Raw genomic sequence first — 15,191 nt, 5'->3', positions numbered from 1 at the left:
TGTTCTGAGTCAGCAGAACACTATGCTTCATAATTAGTCATGATTTTCAATTATTGTAGTAACTCAAAAAGTGCTTTTAAATAACTAATGTTGGCCAATGATGACAAAATCATTCATATTTTTTTGTTTATTACAAAATAAAGTAAAATATACACAAGTATCGTGTTGAATTGATTGTGGAATAAGTATTTTTGGACGTTTGCCCTGCAGCAATATATTGCACCAAAAGCAGCAAAAAATCTAGAATATATATTGATATAATCCGCCACCACAGTATAACTCATTTATTTCTTTGTGATATACATGCTGGGGCTTTTGACCATATCAAATGAGTTATGAGAAGAATGATACCACTATCATGTCTGTATGCTAAACATGAAGCTCCAGCCTGGAGACGGTGTGCTTAGCTTAGCATAAAGTCAGAAAGCAGCTAGCCTGGCTCCATCCAAAGGTGATAAAATCCTACTAATTGACATGTTAATTCTTGTTTGCCATATAAAGCTAAGTGTACTTTGCGGTTTTACAGTCAAGATCCAGAAAGTCACTGTTCCCCGCCAAAAACGGTCCGGCACAACCTGCAAATTGATGTTTTTACACTTCCTGTTTCAAGTTATGCTTAAGTTAAGCTAATTGTATCCTGGCTGTAGTCTCAAACTTTACAGATAGAGCTGAGAGTGGTATCGATTTTCTTATCTTACTCTTGGCAAGAAAGCGAGTGAGTGATTGTTTTTCCCAAAATGTCGAAATGTTCCTTTAAATGTTGAGCACTGCCCACAATGGTCCGAGATGTTAAAGAGATTAAAGGGGAAGGGTGCCTTGGTATGGTAAAGTCTCTGGCTGCTATAACAGACTAATATCCTCATATTGCCCAACCCTAATAATAATCCAATGAGGACAGAATCATTATAAGTTTCATAACATTAAGTCAAAGCTGGCATGGAGATGAACGACTCTGAAAAAACACCCAGAAGCAGCTGTATCATCAAGAGATGAAAGATATATATGTAAAAGCATAAAAATCATTACAAGTAAGACAATAAATCACATACCAGATCTCTTAAAGAGCAGATTATGCATTGATACAGACACTATTTATGAATACATTTCTATATTTAATGAAAAACAATTTCGTAGGTCTCTGGTAAAGACATTCATGAATTTATGTGTAGCTCATTTCTTGCGGATGCATGCGGCTTCATTTTTTCTGTGAGCCTACTCGGAGTGGATGCACAGGTAGGCTCTTTTGTGTTTTCCATAGTAGTAACAATCCTCATGGAAGTTGTTGGTCTCCACCACCTCCTTGTAATGGCTGACAGCATGGACCAGGCAGTTGGGGAAGCTCTTATTCAAAGCCAGAGCCACTGCCATCATGTCCCCCTTCATCTTCTGACTCTCAATCTGCTCCTGGATCTGACTCTTGTTAATGGGCTTGGGGTCGACACAGAAAGAGACCACCACTTTGATCTTGCTCTTGGTCAAAATGTCAAACCAATTGGCTCCTCCACTTCCATGGCACTTCTTTCCTGCCAGCCAGTTGAAAAAGAAAATGCGCTCCCTGTTGCCGAAGGCCCTGATGGACCAGTTCACCCAGTCGTATTTCTTAACGAGCGAATCCAGAAGGGATTTGGTGAACTCACGGTCGACTGTGCCGGGATTCTCCTGAAGCAGGTGCTCCATGTCTAACTTGGCTTGATCGGCAAAGTTCTCTGTACAGTCATCCACAGCTGCTTTCATTCGATTCTCCACATCCTCCATCCGGCCCTGCCACTTCTTCACCATATCCTCCCCCACCACTCCTTCCTTGAGGGCAGAATGGCCCATGACGGCGATAATGCCCACCACAAAAAGCTTCTTCAGCCGGGCGCAGAAATCCTCAACGGCCCTTCTGCTTCTCTGCTCTGTGGCCAATACCGTTTTCAGCATCGGGTCTCCTGAGGTGCTTTCCCCGGTGACAGCATTGTAGAGTGCGTCCAAGTTCAAGTCGGCATCGGTGTTCTCGTAATGGCTAATGAACTTCTCCATCTTCTTCTCTTTGAACTTTGGCTTGGCATTGACAAAGTCCTGGAACTTTTCGTACTGGCTCAGCATCTGTGCCTCTCGATCAAAGTTCTGTTTGTTCATCGATGTCCTCTGCAGCTCCCGGGCAATTTGATCAATCTCATCTTGGATTCCTTCGAGTTTCTGGTTGACCAGTTCGAACTGCTGAGTCAGGTAGCGAGCCTCTTTGCTGTCCGGGTTGCTGAGTATCTCGGCTGAAGCCATGAACACAGCCTCCAAGACAGGGTGAAGCTGGCCCACGGTGGCAGCAAGCACCTCAGAGGCTTGCCCCATGATCTCCACACCTTTCTCGATCTTGTCCCTGTTCTGCACGAGCCAATCTGCCACACTGTTCATCTTTGTATTATTTATTTCAGACTAACTAACTGAATGTGTTTTCCACTGCCAGAGGCTTTGCTGGTGCCTGAAAGAAGAAGAAACATGAAACCCTTCATTCACACGAAAGTTCATTGTTCATTATAGTGGGATTTAAAGACATTTCAGGAAAAAAATATGGCTGCTCCTTTTTCTTTTTTTCAGTTACATTTGGCAAAGCAAATGTAATGAGCTGACATTTAGTATTTTTTTTTCTAACAGGACATTTCCCTGACAAACATAACCCTACAATAGAAAAAAAACAGCAGGTCATGTCTGCACATGTAGGCATCCTGTTTCAAACCACACCCTCAGAGCCTCAGCTAATGACAGGGACTCGTTTTTAAGCCTTGGTGGCATTGACACATTTTAGGAAAAAGCTCATGAAAGTACACAAACGAGGCACACATGGATGGCAATTCAGAATAAATATCAAACATGATGTGTGTACTCATGAATTATGACGTGGAGTATTGTGCAACATTGCAGTATTGGCCATTTGGGATGTCTTTTTTTTTAAACTGCTTTAACAATAGCCAAGACCCAAAGCAAACACAGATGTTCACAACATGGTAAAAGAGGGGGATTTACTTTGGTAACGATAGTATGGTTTTCAATGTAAAATACACCAGAGAGATGATCTAACTCATTCCCTGGAGCCCATATCCAGTTTAGAAAAAAGGCACACCCAGGTCTGAGAGAAGAAAATCCCCACCAATGCACTTGTCAAATAATGCAATCACACTTCCCTAATCATTACAGCCTCAATGTAATTAAAACCAAAAACATACAAATGTGGCTTTCTTGTTTGGTATGAAAAAAACAAACAAATACAGGTTTATATGTGTAACCACAGAAAATAGGCTCACCAATTGCTGCAGTGATGAGATCAGTGGTGTCATTTTACAGCTTTTCCTATCACTGAGCTAATTAGAATTACTTTATTCAGCCACATGCCATCAGTGTTTTTACATTCCCCCCCCCCCACATTTCTATGTGTTGAAAATAACAAAAAAGTGCACCATTCAAAATTTGAATTTGTAATTACATAACAGATTTAAAATTCCACTCCAATTGAAAGAGACAAAATAACTGTTATACTTACTGAGTAATTATCTTGGTTTGTGTTTGAAAATATCTTCCCTTGTTAAACAAAAAAAAAATAATAGAAAAAGTTTGTCTTCCTTTAGCAACAAAAAGTGAAATATATTTTTGGGAAAGGAAAAAAGGAGTCTTGATCAAACAACGGTCAACAGCTACAGAGCTTTTATAGGAACCACATACGTAAGTCCTTAACAAGACCACTTCCCCAAATAACTCATCTCTACCTCTTCACGTCACTTAAATTCATTTTTCCGCAGAAAGAACATTTTTAGGAAATACATGACTTTTTTTTTAAAGAATAGGAAAATCCAGTTTTTCATAGTTTCTAAAGAGGACCAGCTTTATTAATAGTGAGAAGAACTGAACAAACAAAACTGAATATTGAGTTTTTCTTTCTTTCTTTCTTTCTTTTTTTCCTTCCTTATTTTTCATAAAAATAACGTTAAACATGATGCTAAAGTGGTGAAATAGATGATGGAGATGCTGAATAAAGAATTAGAGCAGAAAAATAACTCACCTTTGTAGCTAAATATCCAGCAGGCTGCAGTCCAGGCTGCAGTCCAGTTATCCAGTAGTCCAGCTGTGCCAGTGAGCACCAGCCTCCTTGGGATGTATATATAGACTCGCTCTCTCTCTACTCTCTCCCTCCCTCTCTCTCTCTCTCTCCCTCTCTCTCCCTCTCTCTCTCTCTCTCTCTCTCTCTCTCGCTCCCTTTCTCTCTCCCGGTATCTGTCTGTCTCTCGTCACTCCCCCTTTGGAACTCCTCCATCCTGTTCCAGCATTCCTCAGAAACCCACTCAGAGGGATGAGGGGCCGGCACTGACACAGATAAAATCCTGTAAACACTCCCCATGCAGGGACACCATGCACCCTGGGAAAACTTTTTTTAAAAGATTGGTTTCTGTGTGTGTGTGTGTGTGTGTGTGTGTGTGTGTGTGTGTGTGTGTGTGTGTGTATATATGTGTGAGAAAGAGAAACAGACAGACAAGGAGAGGGAGAAAGAGAATAATAAGGAGACCAATCGCAGTAGGGTTCAGCAAAGCGACCCATGAAGACAAAACCCCTCTTGTTGTGGCTCGAATAAGGTTGCCATGGCCACTGCACTGGTTCCTCTAACTTCTGTGACACTGTGCATGCTCGAAAGCCTAATTCAGGTCCCTCTGTTTGCAACAAGTTGGGATTCACAGCAAGTTAGTACCCTAAATAACAAAATAAAACATTATTTAGACATGCATGCTGAGACTTGTTTTCTGAAAAATACTTTTTTAAGAAAATGCTTTTGAGAGGATTTTGTGAATGTTGACCTACTTCACGCAGAAGCTGATAATTAGTGATGGAAACCTATTGGTTGCTGGATTCAAGCATTGCAAATTGGGATGACATTTGCCCTGCAGGGGCAGCACTCAGTCCGTCACAGTGGCACCCAGTGAAAGACAGTCTGTGTTTGGAGTACACACCATGACAGTCAGAGCTCACTCATGGCCTTTGTGCTTTATTAAGCAGGCCGTGACACATGCAGCCCGATGCCACTGTCAACTGTGCTCCTTAATGGAGCATAAAGAGGCGGGAACAGGAAGAGGAGGGAAGGATGTCTGCAGAAAATTGATACTGGTCAGCCGAGCAGAGGAGGGTTAGGCGAGCACGTCCGCCACCGCCTTGTTCCTGTGTCGTCCCTCTGTCAGATCTCACACTTATAACCATCAGAAAGTTGAGAGTAGCTTTCGCAGGGACTCAACAGTATGTGGCGTGATGGGTGGTACAGGCCGATGCTGGTAAACACACACTGTAGAGGCCTGAACGTGACGTCACTCAGCTGGAGGACCTCGCTTTGTTTTCTTTGGGTGTTTGTTTTCCAGACAAATCTTTCTAAAGAGCTGGATTTCTTTTATGTTGGCAGAGAAAATGAACACGCATCAGTGCCCTGACATTTGGAGATTGGAAACAAGCAAACAACACGGTCTTTGAAGAAGCTCTGGCTCCAGCATCAATGGAAAAGTGTTGAATTTGTCGAAAAGTTTTGCCTTTGTTGTTTGTGGTTTCAGACTCGCCAGGTAGAAACATGGGTAAAATATTTGAGATAATGACAGCCAGCTGAGGAAAGCTTTGTGTGCATCAAGCTGTTTTGTCTGGCTTTACTCAGCATGCATCCACTCAGCATGTTGGACAAGCTGAACTGATCTTTTTCATGATTTTGTGTTATACAGAGTACTATGTCTGCTTTTTGATGCACTCATTTATTAGGATAGAACGGGCACTAATAATTCCAGTATCAGGAGCTTTGATTCCTACAATATCACCAATAGTATAAATATATGCACTCATTGTAAGATGTTCTGGATCTAAATGTAACTAAATGTTTTCTTTTCAACGCAAGAAAGTAAAACGTCAAGCATTATCTGTGAATTGCAGCTGCGTCTTAAATCTATATTCTGTAAAAAATTATAAAACGATACCTTTTAATGGTTGTTTTTTTGACATTGATGTCATTTTATGTGAAGTTCTTGACTGTTTCGTCTCATGGCACTAAATCTAATAACAAAATCCAGTAACTGAGGTTGTGCCGTCTTTGTTGTTTGTGTCTAGAAGCTGAAATGATAAAGGACTTCCTGGTTGGAGGAAGCTATTGACCGTGTTTTATCTTTTTGACCTTAGCCAAGGGCTAATGTTTCCTCCTCACCACAAGATGTCTCTTCAGCTCACAGGAAAAGCCACCGGTGGCTCATCCCATGGTAGAATATATACAAAGCATTTTCGAAAAGGGTCGGTGTTTGAAAACATCAATGGCACTAATTGAGACAGAAAAAAAAGAGAAACTTCACACTTCTACATAAGAGAATATTTGTATAGCTGTATATCAGAAACTAAGAAAAGACAGATCATTATAATAAAAGAGATGCAGAGACATGTTCATAAGACAGAACTTTACAGAGGAAAATAAAGACGCTCAGCCTGAAATACAAAACTTATTTTTGGCAGAGCTTTAAACAAAGCCAGGAAAAATGTTGATGACCTGCCTAGACCAGGATTTAATGCCAATTATTTAATTGCACAAGCTGTACAACATAGTTAGTTTTGGGAACCATTTTAGTTGTAAGTAGTCACATAAAGAAAAAGGGTTGTATGTGCTTACAGACATTTGCTCTCATTTTCTGTATATCCACACCTCAGTATTACATCAGTGTAATGAAGGATTGCTTCATAAAGAGAAAGCTGTTAGTGGGAGATACAGGGTTTAGTACCCGTCATGCCGGATTTGACTCCCATGGGAAAATGAATGTGGGCAGGATTGACAAATGTTTTCCTTGTGTAATGGGTGCTTGATCATGGGATATTGCCAGAGGCCCCAAACAGCAGACAGAAAGTTGGTGCGTGCCCATGTTATCACCTATTAAAATTTCCCTCGAAACTGCATTGATTTGAATGTCAGGATGGGGTGTGTTTACACGTGCTTGATACAATTATAACCTGATGAAGATTTGCTCGGTGCAGCGTGAAGATCTATTTTTTGGGAATCTCATAGCCAGTTTTCTCTCCAATACGTCTACAAAATAATCTGTGTCTTTAAAGAGTAAGAGTAAGAGTGTGCCTCCTTTTCCTTTTGAAGTTGTGAATAGTGCATGAATGCATTTCTGCTTTGGCTGCCACAGCCTAAGATTGGGTGAAGGTGAACATTGCAGTCATGACAAATGCTCACATCACAGAGTGATTATGTTACAAGTCTTTAAAACAATATCAGCATCAAAACGATTATATCCAGAAGCACAGTCATATTTATTCTTGAGCCTGGCTCGTGGAACAACCAAAAGGGCCGAAGGCTGCATCCTGCCATCCATCACTTCGCCAACACATACTCTTCATGCTGAGACTGAAATTTCAGCAATGTCAGTTATTCTTTGTGTCTCAATTTGGCCTTCAGGGATTTTTTGTGATGAAGTAACACAACCCAGAACCTCCGCATACACTGTACTTTAACAGTCTCTAGTTTTGTTGTGAAGGTGGTGTTTTCAGTATCGCCGGCCTTCCCCGTCCCCCCTCCAGATGTTTCCAGGTCACAGAGAACATGGCGTTTGGTGACAGACTAAAGCATCACTTGGGCTAAAGAAGTCAAGGGAGTTCATTTCAAGGATGGTTTCATGGAAAATAAAAGTGACAGAACTGCTTTCAGTTCCTCTTCGCTGACTGTTCTCTGCTTATCTGCTGTACCTTGAGCACTGGGTCGAAGGTCCTTGTTTGAATGACAACATGTTTCAGTTGGGAATGATTAAGGAGGCACTTTTAAGGGCAGAGAGATTTTCACAAGTTATTCCCTCCGTAAAAGAAACTGTTTTACACACAATGGCAGACAAAGATTACCACTATAAGTTTTATCATTGTTACATTTACAGTATCATGGACCAACACTTTCTCTTCCTCTCTTTACCCTCCTTTTCTTGAGTTGCTGTGTAGGCTACAGTTTGCTTATGATCTATAACACAACTGAACTTTGACCAGTCTGAGTCACGCACCAACGATCTGTATGCGCAACAGTGACTCCAGCAGCGAAAGGCCCATCTGTCACTCACGCAGATCAATATAAACTTGGGTTAGATCGGACGAAACAGATAAAGGCTCAGAGGCTGGGAGAAGGCGACTTATTGATTGCAGGCAATTCCCCCCCCATCGAGTCCATCCTTGCCCTTACACAAACCACCTTTAAGCTCCATGTAAATTGAAAATCTATTTACTCTTGCTGGCAACCTTTGGTTAATCATATTGTTGTACTCCTAATTCACCGAGAACCTACAAAAAGGCCTCTAAGCTCAAATTTTAGGTCAGACTGCTGCACATAAATATTACAGAAGTTAAATTAATTAAATATTGTCTAATTATATTAACAAGCTTAAAGATATTATATTATATTATATTATATATTATTTTAGATCTGTTACATTCCACAATAAAATGTGTGGCTGCTACATGATCCCATGTCTGTCCTTTATGTAGAGGAATCAGCTCTATCATACAGTTATTCACAGAGCCTATTGTGGCATGTAAAGATACTGATTTAGGGGATAGAACATGTTCGCCGATCAATACAGCAATTACATCTGTATCTCACTAATGCTTTTGTGGACAGACAAATATGCCTGGAGGACTATTAAACTCCCGCTTGGGGGGGGGGGGAAATCTCCCAGAACCTTCCTGAATGTTGAAGTCACACATCGTCATCTCAGCCTCCTTCTAAAATTATACCATTGCTTCTTCAGGAAACCACACTGCTAGTTACAGAGTGGACTCCTACACAAAAATTCTAATTAAAAAGATCTGATGTTGGAGCTCCTTGCTTAAACTAACCTCGATTTCCTCTGACATCCACGTCAGATATCAGCCCTAAGTCTCAACTGAATAAACACTCTCAGTTGTGTTCAAATTTGTTTTCAACACAGAGTCCACTGCTGTACATCCACTGCCTTAACTATTACTATGACTGCTATAAAATAAAGTCCTACTAAACAAACGTTGGCTCTGTTTGAACTGTTGGTGAGGGCCAAAGGCAAATAATGCACAAACTGATAAGAAAATATGGAAGATTTCTAATGTCTAAATAAAAACTAAAATCCAACACAGAAATAAAGTGTTTTGCTCTGTATACATGCATTAACTGTGTAACAATTACATGAAAAACACATGTTACATGACAATTATTAAGCCTTTTGTCTTTAATTACTAAATTAATTGTTTTACATTGTGACTGTAGAGAGATCCAGCTATGTGTAAAAATGGCCAAGGATAACCCCTTCAAGGCCTAACTGAACCTTGATACAGCAAATGGACAATGAATCAAACAATCAAGAAGAGACTCATAAAAATCTGAAATAAATATCTGTGTGTCAGTTTGTACTTGCCGCTGACATGCGCTGTAACAGCATCCTGCTCGAACTGTTGCAAAAGACATGCACAGTAAACTTTGTCCAAAAAAAACTTGTTCGCCATTACTTTTTTTACAATCCTTTTTATTAAAGGAGTGGTATAATACAGTTTACACATTGCATTACAAAACCCTCACCCTTACCCGATTCCCCTCACCAACCCTCCCCAAACACACCTTGGTAGCGGATGTGTTGACAATACAGCATTTCACAAGTACGAGTGCACATTTTCACAGCCATACTTCTACACTCCTCCAAGGCACATGCCCACACATATCTATGACTTGTTAAGAGATTAAGAATAGGGCTGCAAGTAACAATTATTTTCATTATCGATGAATCTGCTGATTATACAATACAACACAGAAAACAAAGTAAAGAGGTGTTTCAGTGTTGTACAGCAGAGGGCAGAATAGGCCTTGCGATTATAAATGCAAAGCACTGTCATTAGTTTTTATTAGAGTCTATTCTTTTTAAGAGGAAGACGCATCCGGGATGTAAGCTATCTGCAAAATGTTCACCATAAACAGTAACAACAGTTAAATAAAAACACTACTATCGACAGAACGCTTCACCTATCAAAAATAGACATGTTTTTTTAATATCACACCGCTACGGTTACATTTAAAGTTAGGGTAAGTTTGAGTCAAAGTCCTACCCTTTGTGCACCCACTGAACAATCTGGGAAACAATTATATTTCCCTTAAAATGTATTTGGCAAAAAAGATGAGCAGTAGGCTGTATAATTGTAATTTCTAGGAGACAGAGTTCCACTTTTCTTAGTCAAGATATGTCAGCTCCAGCATCACTCTTTGTCTTTGTTTTCAGAAGTAGAGTTCAGACTCTAGGGGGGGCCCATGTTGGTATTTGCCTTGCGCCTTTAAATCATTTAGTCCGCTCCTGCATCTGATCCTCTGTATTTGTTGATGTTCTCATGAGGATTTGATGCAGACTGTGAGGGATTAACTGAAGGCAATGACTCTCTGTGACGTGGCATTTCCTGGTTCTCCTCTCTTTCATTTCCTCTTTCTCACGCTTTTACTTATTCACCTCCCACTCCCTCGGGGTCTTTATCCACAACGTCACCTCCCCCATCTGTGTTGCACAACCAGACTCACCTAGCTGATTTGTTTCTTTTAGCCTACTGATGAAACCAAAATAGTGTTTTTTTTCTTATCTAATGAAGTTTGTTTTAAAATATTGAAGCATTCCTTCTTTCAGTTACCAGATGAAACCAGTAAAATAATGACAGTCTGGCAATGTTTACTTATTATTCCCAGATCACAAAAATATGTTTTTTGGGGATTTTTTTTCAGAACATAGAGGATTTTAGGTGTCTTTTATCCTACCTGTTTAAGAAACAATGACAGAATGAGAGAAGACAGATAGACAGGTAAAGAGCTGCAGGACTACAAATGAGGAGAGACAGATAGGTTAGCAGCAGAAACAGAGAGTGGGGTAAGTGAAGGTCAGGGTGAACAAGAACACAGATTAATATTGTGAGATTCTTCAATGCTGACAGGGCCGACAACCTGCTGCAAATGAGGGAGAGAAGAATCTGACTTTGTGTGTGTTAGGGGGGGGGGTTTAGACTGCAACAGTGCTGGGGGTTTGAGTGAAGCAACATGGGGCCTTGAAGAGGGAAGCCAGACAAACATGGCATCGGAGGAGAAAGGGAAGTGTTGGAAAACATGAGGGAAATTTCGAGGCGCTGCAGATGGCCAAGACACGTGTTTACCACCCGGTGGATTTCCACTTAAAAGCTTTACTGACAAATGGATTTTTCAGATATTCCAGCTGCGTTCAGACACATGTAGGTCCTCTACAGATATATACAGCAGGTAAAACTGCTGTTAAAGCTGGAATTCCAACATGTTACTTAAGTAAACATTACAAAAGTATCAGCATCTTGAAGCACCAGAAGTAAAAGCTACCAAAAAAGATCATAATGCACAGTCGTCCATTTCACAAAAGTTATATTTATTATATGTAAGCATCACTTTACTGTTGCAGCTGGCAAAGGTTGGGCTGATTTCAACTACTTTATGTAACCTACTGCTCAGTAGCTTACAGTAATTTATAATAATATATCATAAATCATTACTTATTTATGTGTTGTATTCACAATCTAAATTTGCAAAAAAACTACTAACTAAAGTGATCAAATAAATGTAGCGATGTAAAAAGCACAATATTTCCCTATTGTAGAAATAGAAGTATAAAGTAACATAAAATGGAAATATTCAAGTAAATGAACAGTACCTCAAAATTGTACTTAAGTACAGTACTTGAGTAAATGCACTTAGTTACATTCCACCACTGGAATGCGTATACATTTACAGAATTCAGCTTAACCCTGTCAAGAAGAGGAATTGTATTCAGGCAACACATAAAAACCTGCACCTACACCAATTGTGATGGTAAATAAAGGTAGGTAATGTGCATATGATATGTGACCATATGGAAGAGTCTAATACTAGCAAATAAGGATCATATTTACAACCTAGGTAAAAATCAAAATTAGAATTTTAGAAACGTAATTTCTATGATATATCTTATGACCGTGTGATACATCTGTATGTTTATGTAACATTTTGTTGTGTGCTTTTAGTTTGAAAAATGTCTGCATCCTTTAGGGGCTGGCCCTCTATGTGCTTAATTCTCATTGGATAATTGACAAAGGTTCAGCCATCTGTTTTGTTTAATCTTCTCTGAAACACCCTGAGGAAGGACCAAATGTGGGTTACCTGAGCACCTAGTTGAGAGGTGAAGTCAACACACTCTTTCTATAATGTCTGACCATGTGGCGGCCATATTGGAAGACTTCAGCTTTGTACTTCTGAACGCATCTCCAAAGGTGAAATAGTAATTTTTTTCAACACACTAGTCAGTATAGGCACCACAACTTCCTGTCCTGTTTTTGATTTTAGAGACTGACAACATTTTTATTTCAAAACTGAGCCCTCATCTGATACATTTTTCTTGAGATATACAGCTTCTAAGTTAAACCACGTTATGCTAGTTAGCTGCTAGCAGCTCAGCTTATGATCCTGGCCAAAATGCACAGAAGCTAATAGTGGCTCATAGTTGCCCGTTTAATTAACTAAATTGCCTGAAATGGCCCATTTCGGAATAATATATATATATATATATATATATAAATACAAAACATATTACTATGTAGCTTGCAAATTTTCAGCAAGGAATCAATTAAGTCTTATCATTATCAATAATAATACATCATTACTAATAGTTAGTAATAATAGTACATTATTTCCCTCTGAAGTTTAGTGGAAAAGTACCATAAAATGGAAATACTCAAGTACCTCAAAATTGTACTCAAGTACAGTACTTGAGTAAATGTACTTTGTTACTCTTCCCCGCTGCCTTTATGTCTAAAACAGTCAGCCAGGTGGGATCGTCAGTCCTGAGTTCTGGGCTCAGTGTGTCACTGAACAAATGTTTTAATGCTTTTTATTGGATTAGTCCACTCAAAGAGCAGCCGGCTGGTCGATGGTCCACTCGGACTGATGGGTAATAGCATTATCCTGTGTGGGCCTGTGGATTGGCAGACAGCAGCGGACAGAGCTATCCTACCATTGATCGACTCTCCCCTCCAGGGCCACTCTGATGCTAGCCTCCATCCAATCTTTCATTTGTTTATGAAATATTGATATTGGCTTTCTATCTCGGCTTGATGGAAAGGAAAGAGTTTAGAAATGCTGGAAAACGATTTTGTGAACTGAAAGTAGTTTGTTTTCTTGCAGGGATGTAATCAGTTCATTATATGCAGAATTACATCATGATAGCTTTTGCTTTCTGTGTCATACTTCCTTTGTAAAAACAGCCTTATTTATCCAGTCCCAGCAGAGAAAAGGGAAACATCTGTACCTGCTTTCTTTTAAGTTTTCTAGTAAATGGTAAAAATCAGTGATCAACACTCTCATATGACATTGCGACCATTTGCACTTTAACTGTGTATAGAAGCTCCAGTGTGAGAGTGACTTAGATCTTTTAACTCTAAATAAATTAACCAAAACATGAAACAGCCCCAAAAGCAATGCACACTCTTCTGTGTATCAAGATGGCCCATAGCAACAGCCTGACAGATGATTTATTGGTTTTGTTAAAAACATGATTGCCTGTTAGATCTGTATGTTGATAGCGCCCTCTGTCTGCAAACTACCACTAGTACCATTCCCTCACCAGATCTCACTCTTTCATCCGTAAAAACTTAACTTTAACCTTCCCTCAACCACAAGACAAGCTATCTTTGGCTCCTGTGGCACGAGATGGATGCAGTCGATCATGTCAGTAAACAGATGCTTTAGTCTTCCCATAATGACAGTCAGGATTGACGGGCTACCACAGCCAAAGCCTTTTATGCAGGGGAAGAGCCTCTTGGATCAATAGTTGTTACCTAGGCAAAGCCCACATGACCACTAATGAATCCAGTGGCTTACAGTATAGGCAGCTGCTGCTCTTTATGTCTACGCAGGAGAAAAACCTAAAAAATACTTAACACTCCTGGTAGAAATGTAGAAATTAGCATCTAAATCCATCTAGCACATTGAAATAAAAGATAAAAGTGAAGCAATTAGGATGAGTTTTATTTAGATAAACCATAAACAGATCATAGTAGGTGAACTGGCCTATTGTTGCAGCGAGTTTTCCGGTTTTGTTTGTTGTGTCGCAACATCTCAGTGGTCTGTTCCCTCGGACTGGTTCTATGGTGTGTTTGAAGATGGAACTGTTGTCTGGCACACCCATCTCTCTGTCTGCTCCACATTTTCTGTTTTTTCAACGTAGGATTAAAGTACTGACACAAATCAAAGGTGGTAAAGAGTGTTAGTCACCTGTCTGGGATTTTTAATTATAAAAAGGCTTTGTGCCAAAAAAGGTAGCAGGTGCAGTTTTGCGTGTTACAGTCCATAAGTAGTTGGACAATGACGCATTTTCCTTTGTTTTGGTTTTGTACTCCAGCATATTTGATTTAGAATGAAACAATGACGAGTGTGACAAGCATTTTAGAAATAAGGATGTTTTTATGTTGTTCACATCAGAGTTAAACTTTAATACAGTTCAAGGTGTTACAACAAAGTTGCAATTTCTACACTGTTCACCTATGGGTGTAAACACCCTTAAAAAAGGAATAGGTCAACATTTCGAGGACCTTTCTTTTAGAGAGTTAAATGACAACATTGATACCATTTAATGTCTGTTAAGTGCAGCGCTGGAGTCAGGAAATGATTAGCTTAGCTTAGCATAAAGACTGCAAGCAGTGGGAAACAGCTAGCCTAGCTCTATACAGTGCAGAAATACACCTGCCAACACAGCTTAAGCTCACCAATTTGCTTTCTTATTGAGAGGAAGATGAGAAAACTCTCATATCTGTATGCTAAATATGAAGCTATATACTACCAGCAGGTGGTTAGCTTAGCTGGTCTGGCTCTGTCCAAATGTAATAAAAATCAGTCCATCAGCACCCCAATTAACATTTAATTTGTTTAATATTTACAGAAATGTGTAAAAGGGACAATTAGAGGTTTTATGAGGGGTTTGTGCCAGACTATTTCTTGTCTGGGAAATGGCCATTTGTTGTTTCTCATACCATTTTGTACAAAATAAACAAACTAAATGCATCATGATGATATGCTGAGCTTTTAGAAGTGCTGGTAGGCGTATTTTATATCTTTAGACAGAGCCAGGCTATCAATCAATAATCTAATTGATAATTTTGGCTTAAAATTGGTTATATGGACACAT

The 15,191-nt window shown here is 39.6% G+C and overlaps 1 protein-coding gene across 1 annotated transcript; it reads right to left on the bottom strand.

The window, feature by feature from the left end:
• Window positions 1-112: 112 nt before the first annotated feature.
• rpz5 (rapunzel 5) lies at window positions 113-4,155 on the bottom strand. The gene is made up of 2 exons (XM_078252262.1): window positions 4,034-4,155; window positions 113-2,461 (listed from the first exon to the last, which is right to left on the bottom strand). The coding sequence occupies exon 2, from the start codon at window positions 2,392-2,394 to the stop codon at window positions 1,213-1,215; it is 1,182 nt and encodes a 393-aa protein (XP_078108388.1). The 5' UTR covers window positions 2,395-2,461; window positions 4,034-4,155; the 3' UTR covers window positions 113-1,212.
• Window positions 4,156-15,191: the final 11,036 nt, after the last annotated feature.

This window comes from Sander vitreus, chromosome 6 (genome assembly GCF_031162955.1).
Source record: "Sander vitreus isolate 19-12246 chromosome 6, sanVit1, whole genome shotgun sequence".
Classification (NCBI taxonomy): Eukaryota; Metazoa; Chordata; class Actinopteri; order Perciformes; family Percidae; genus Sander; species Sander vitreus.
The sequence above is the reverse complement of the archived record's forward strand: the minus strand, read 5'-3'. Positions and strand labels throughout refer to the sequence as shown.

Coding starts and splice junctions, on each gene's coding strand:
- rpz5 (XM_078252262.1), bottom strand. CDS start 2,394: ATGAACAGTGTGGCAGATTGGCTCGTGCAGAACAGGGACAAGATCGAG.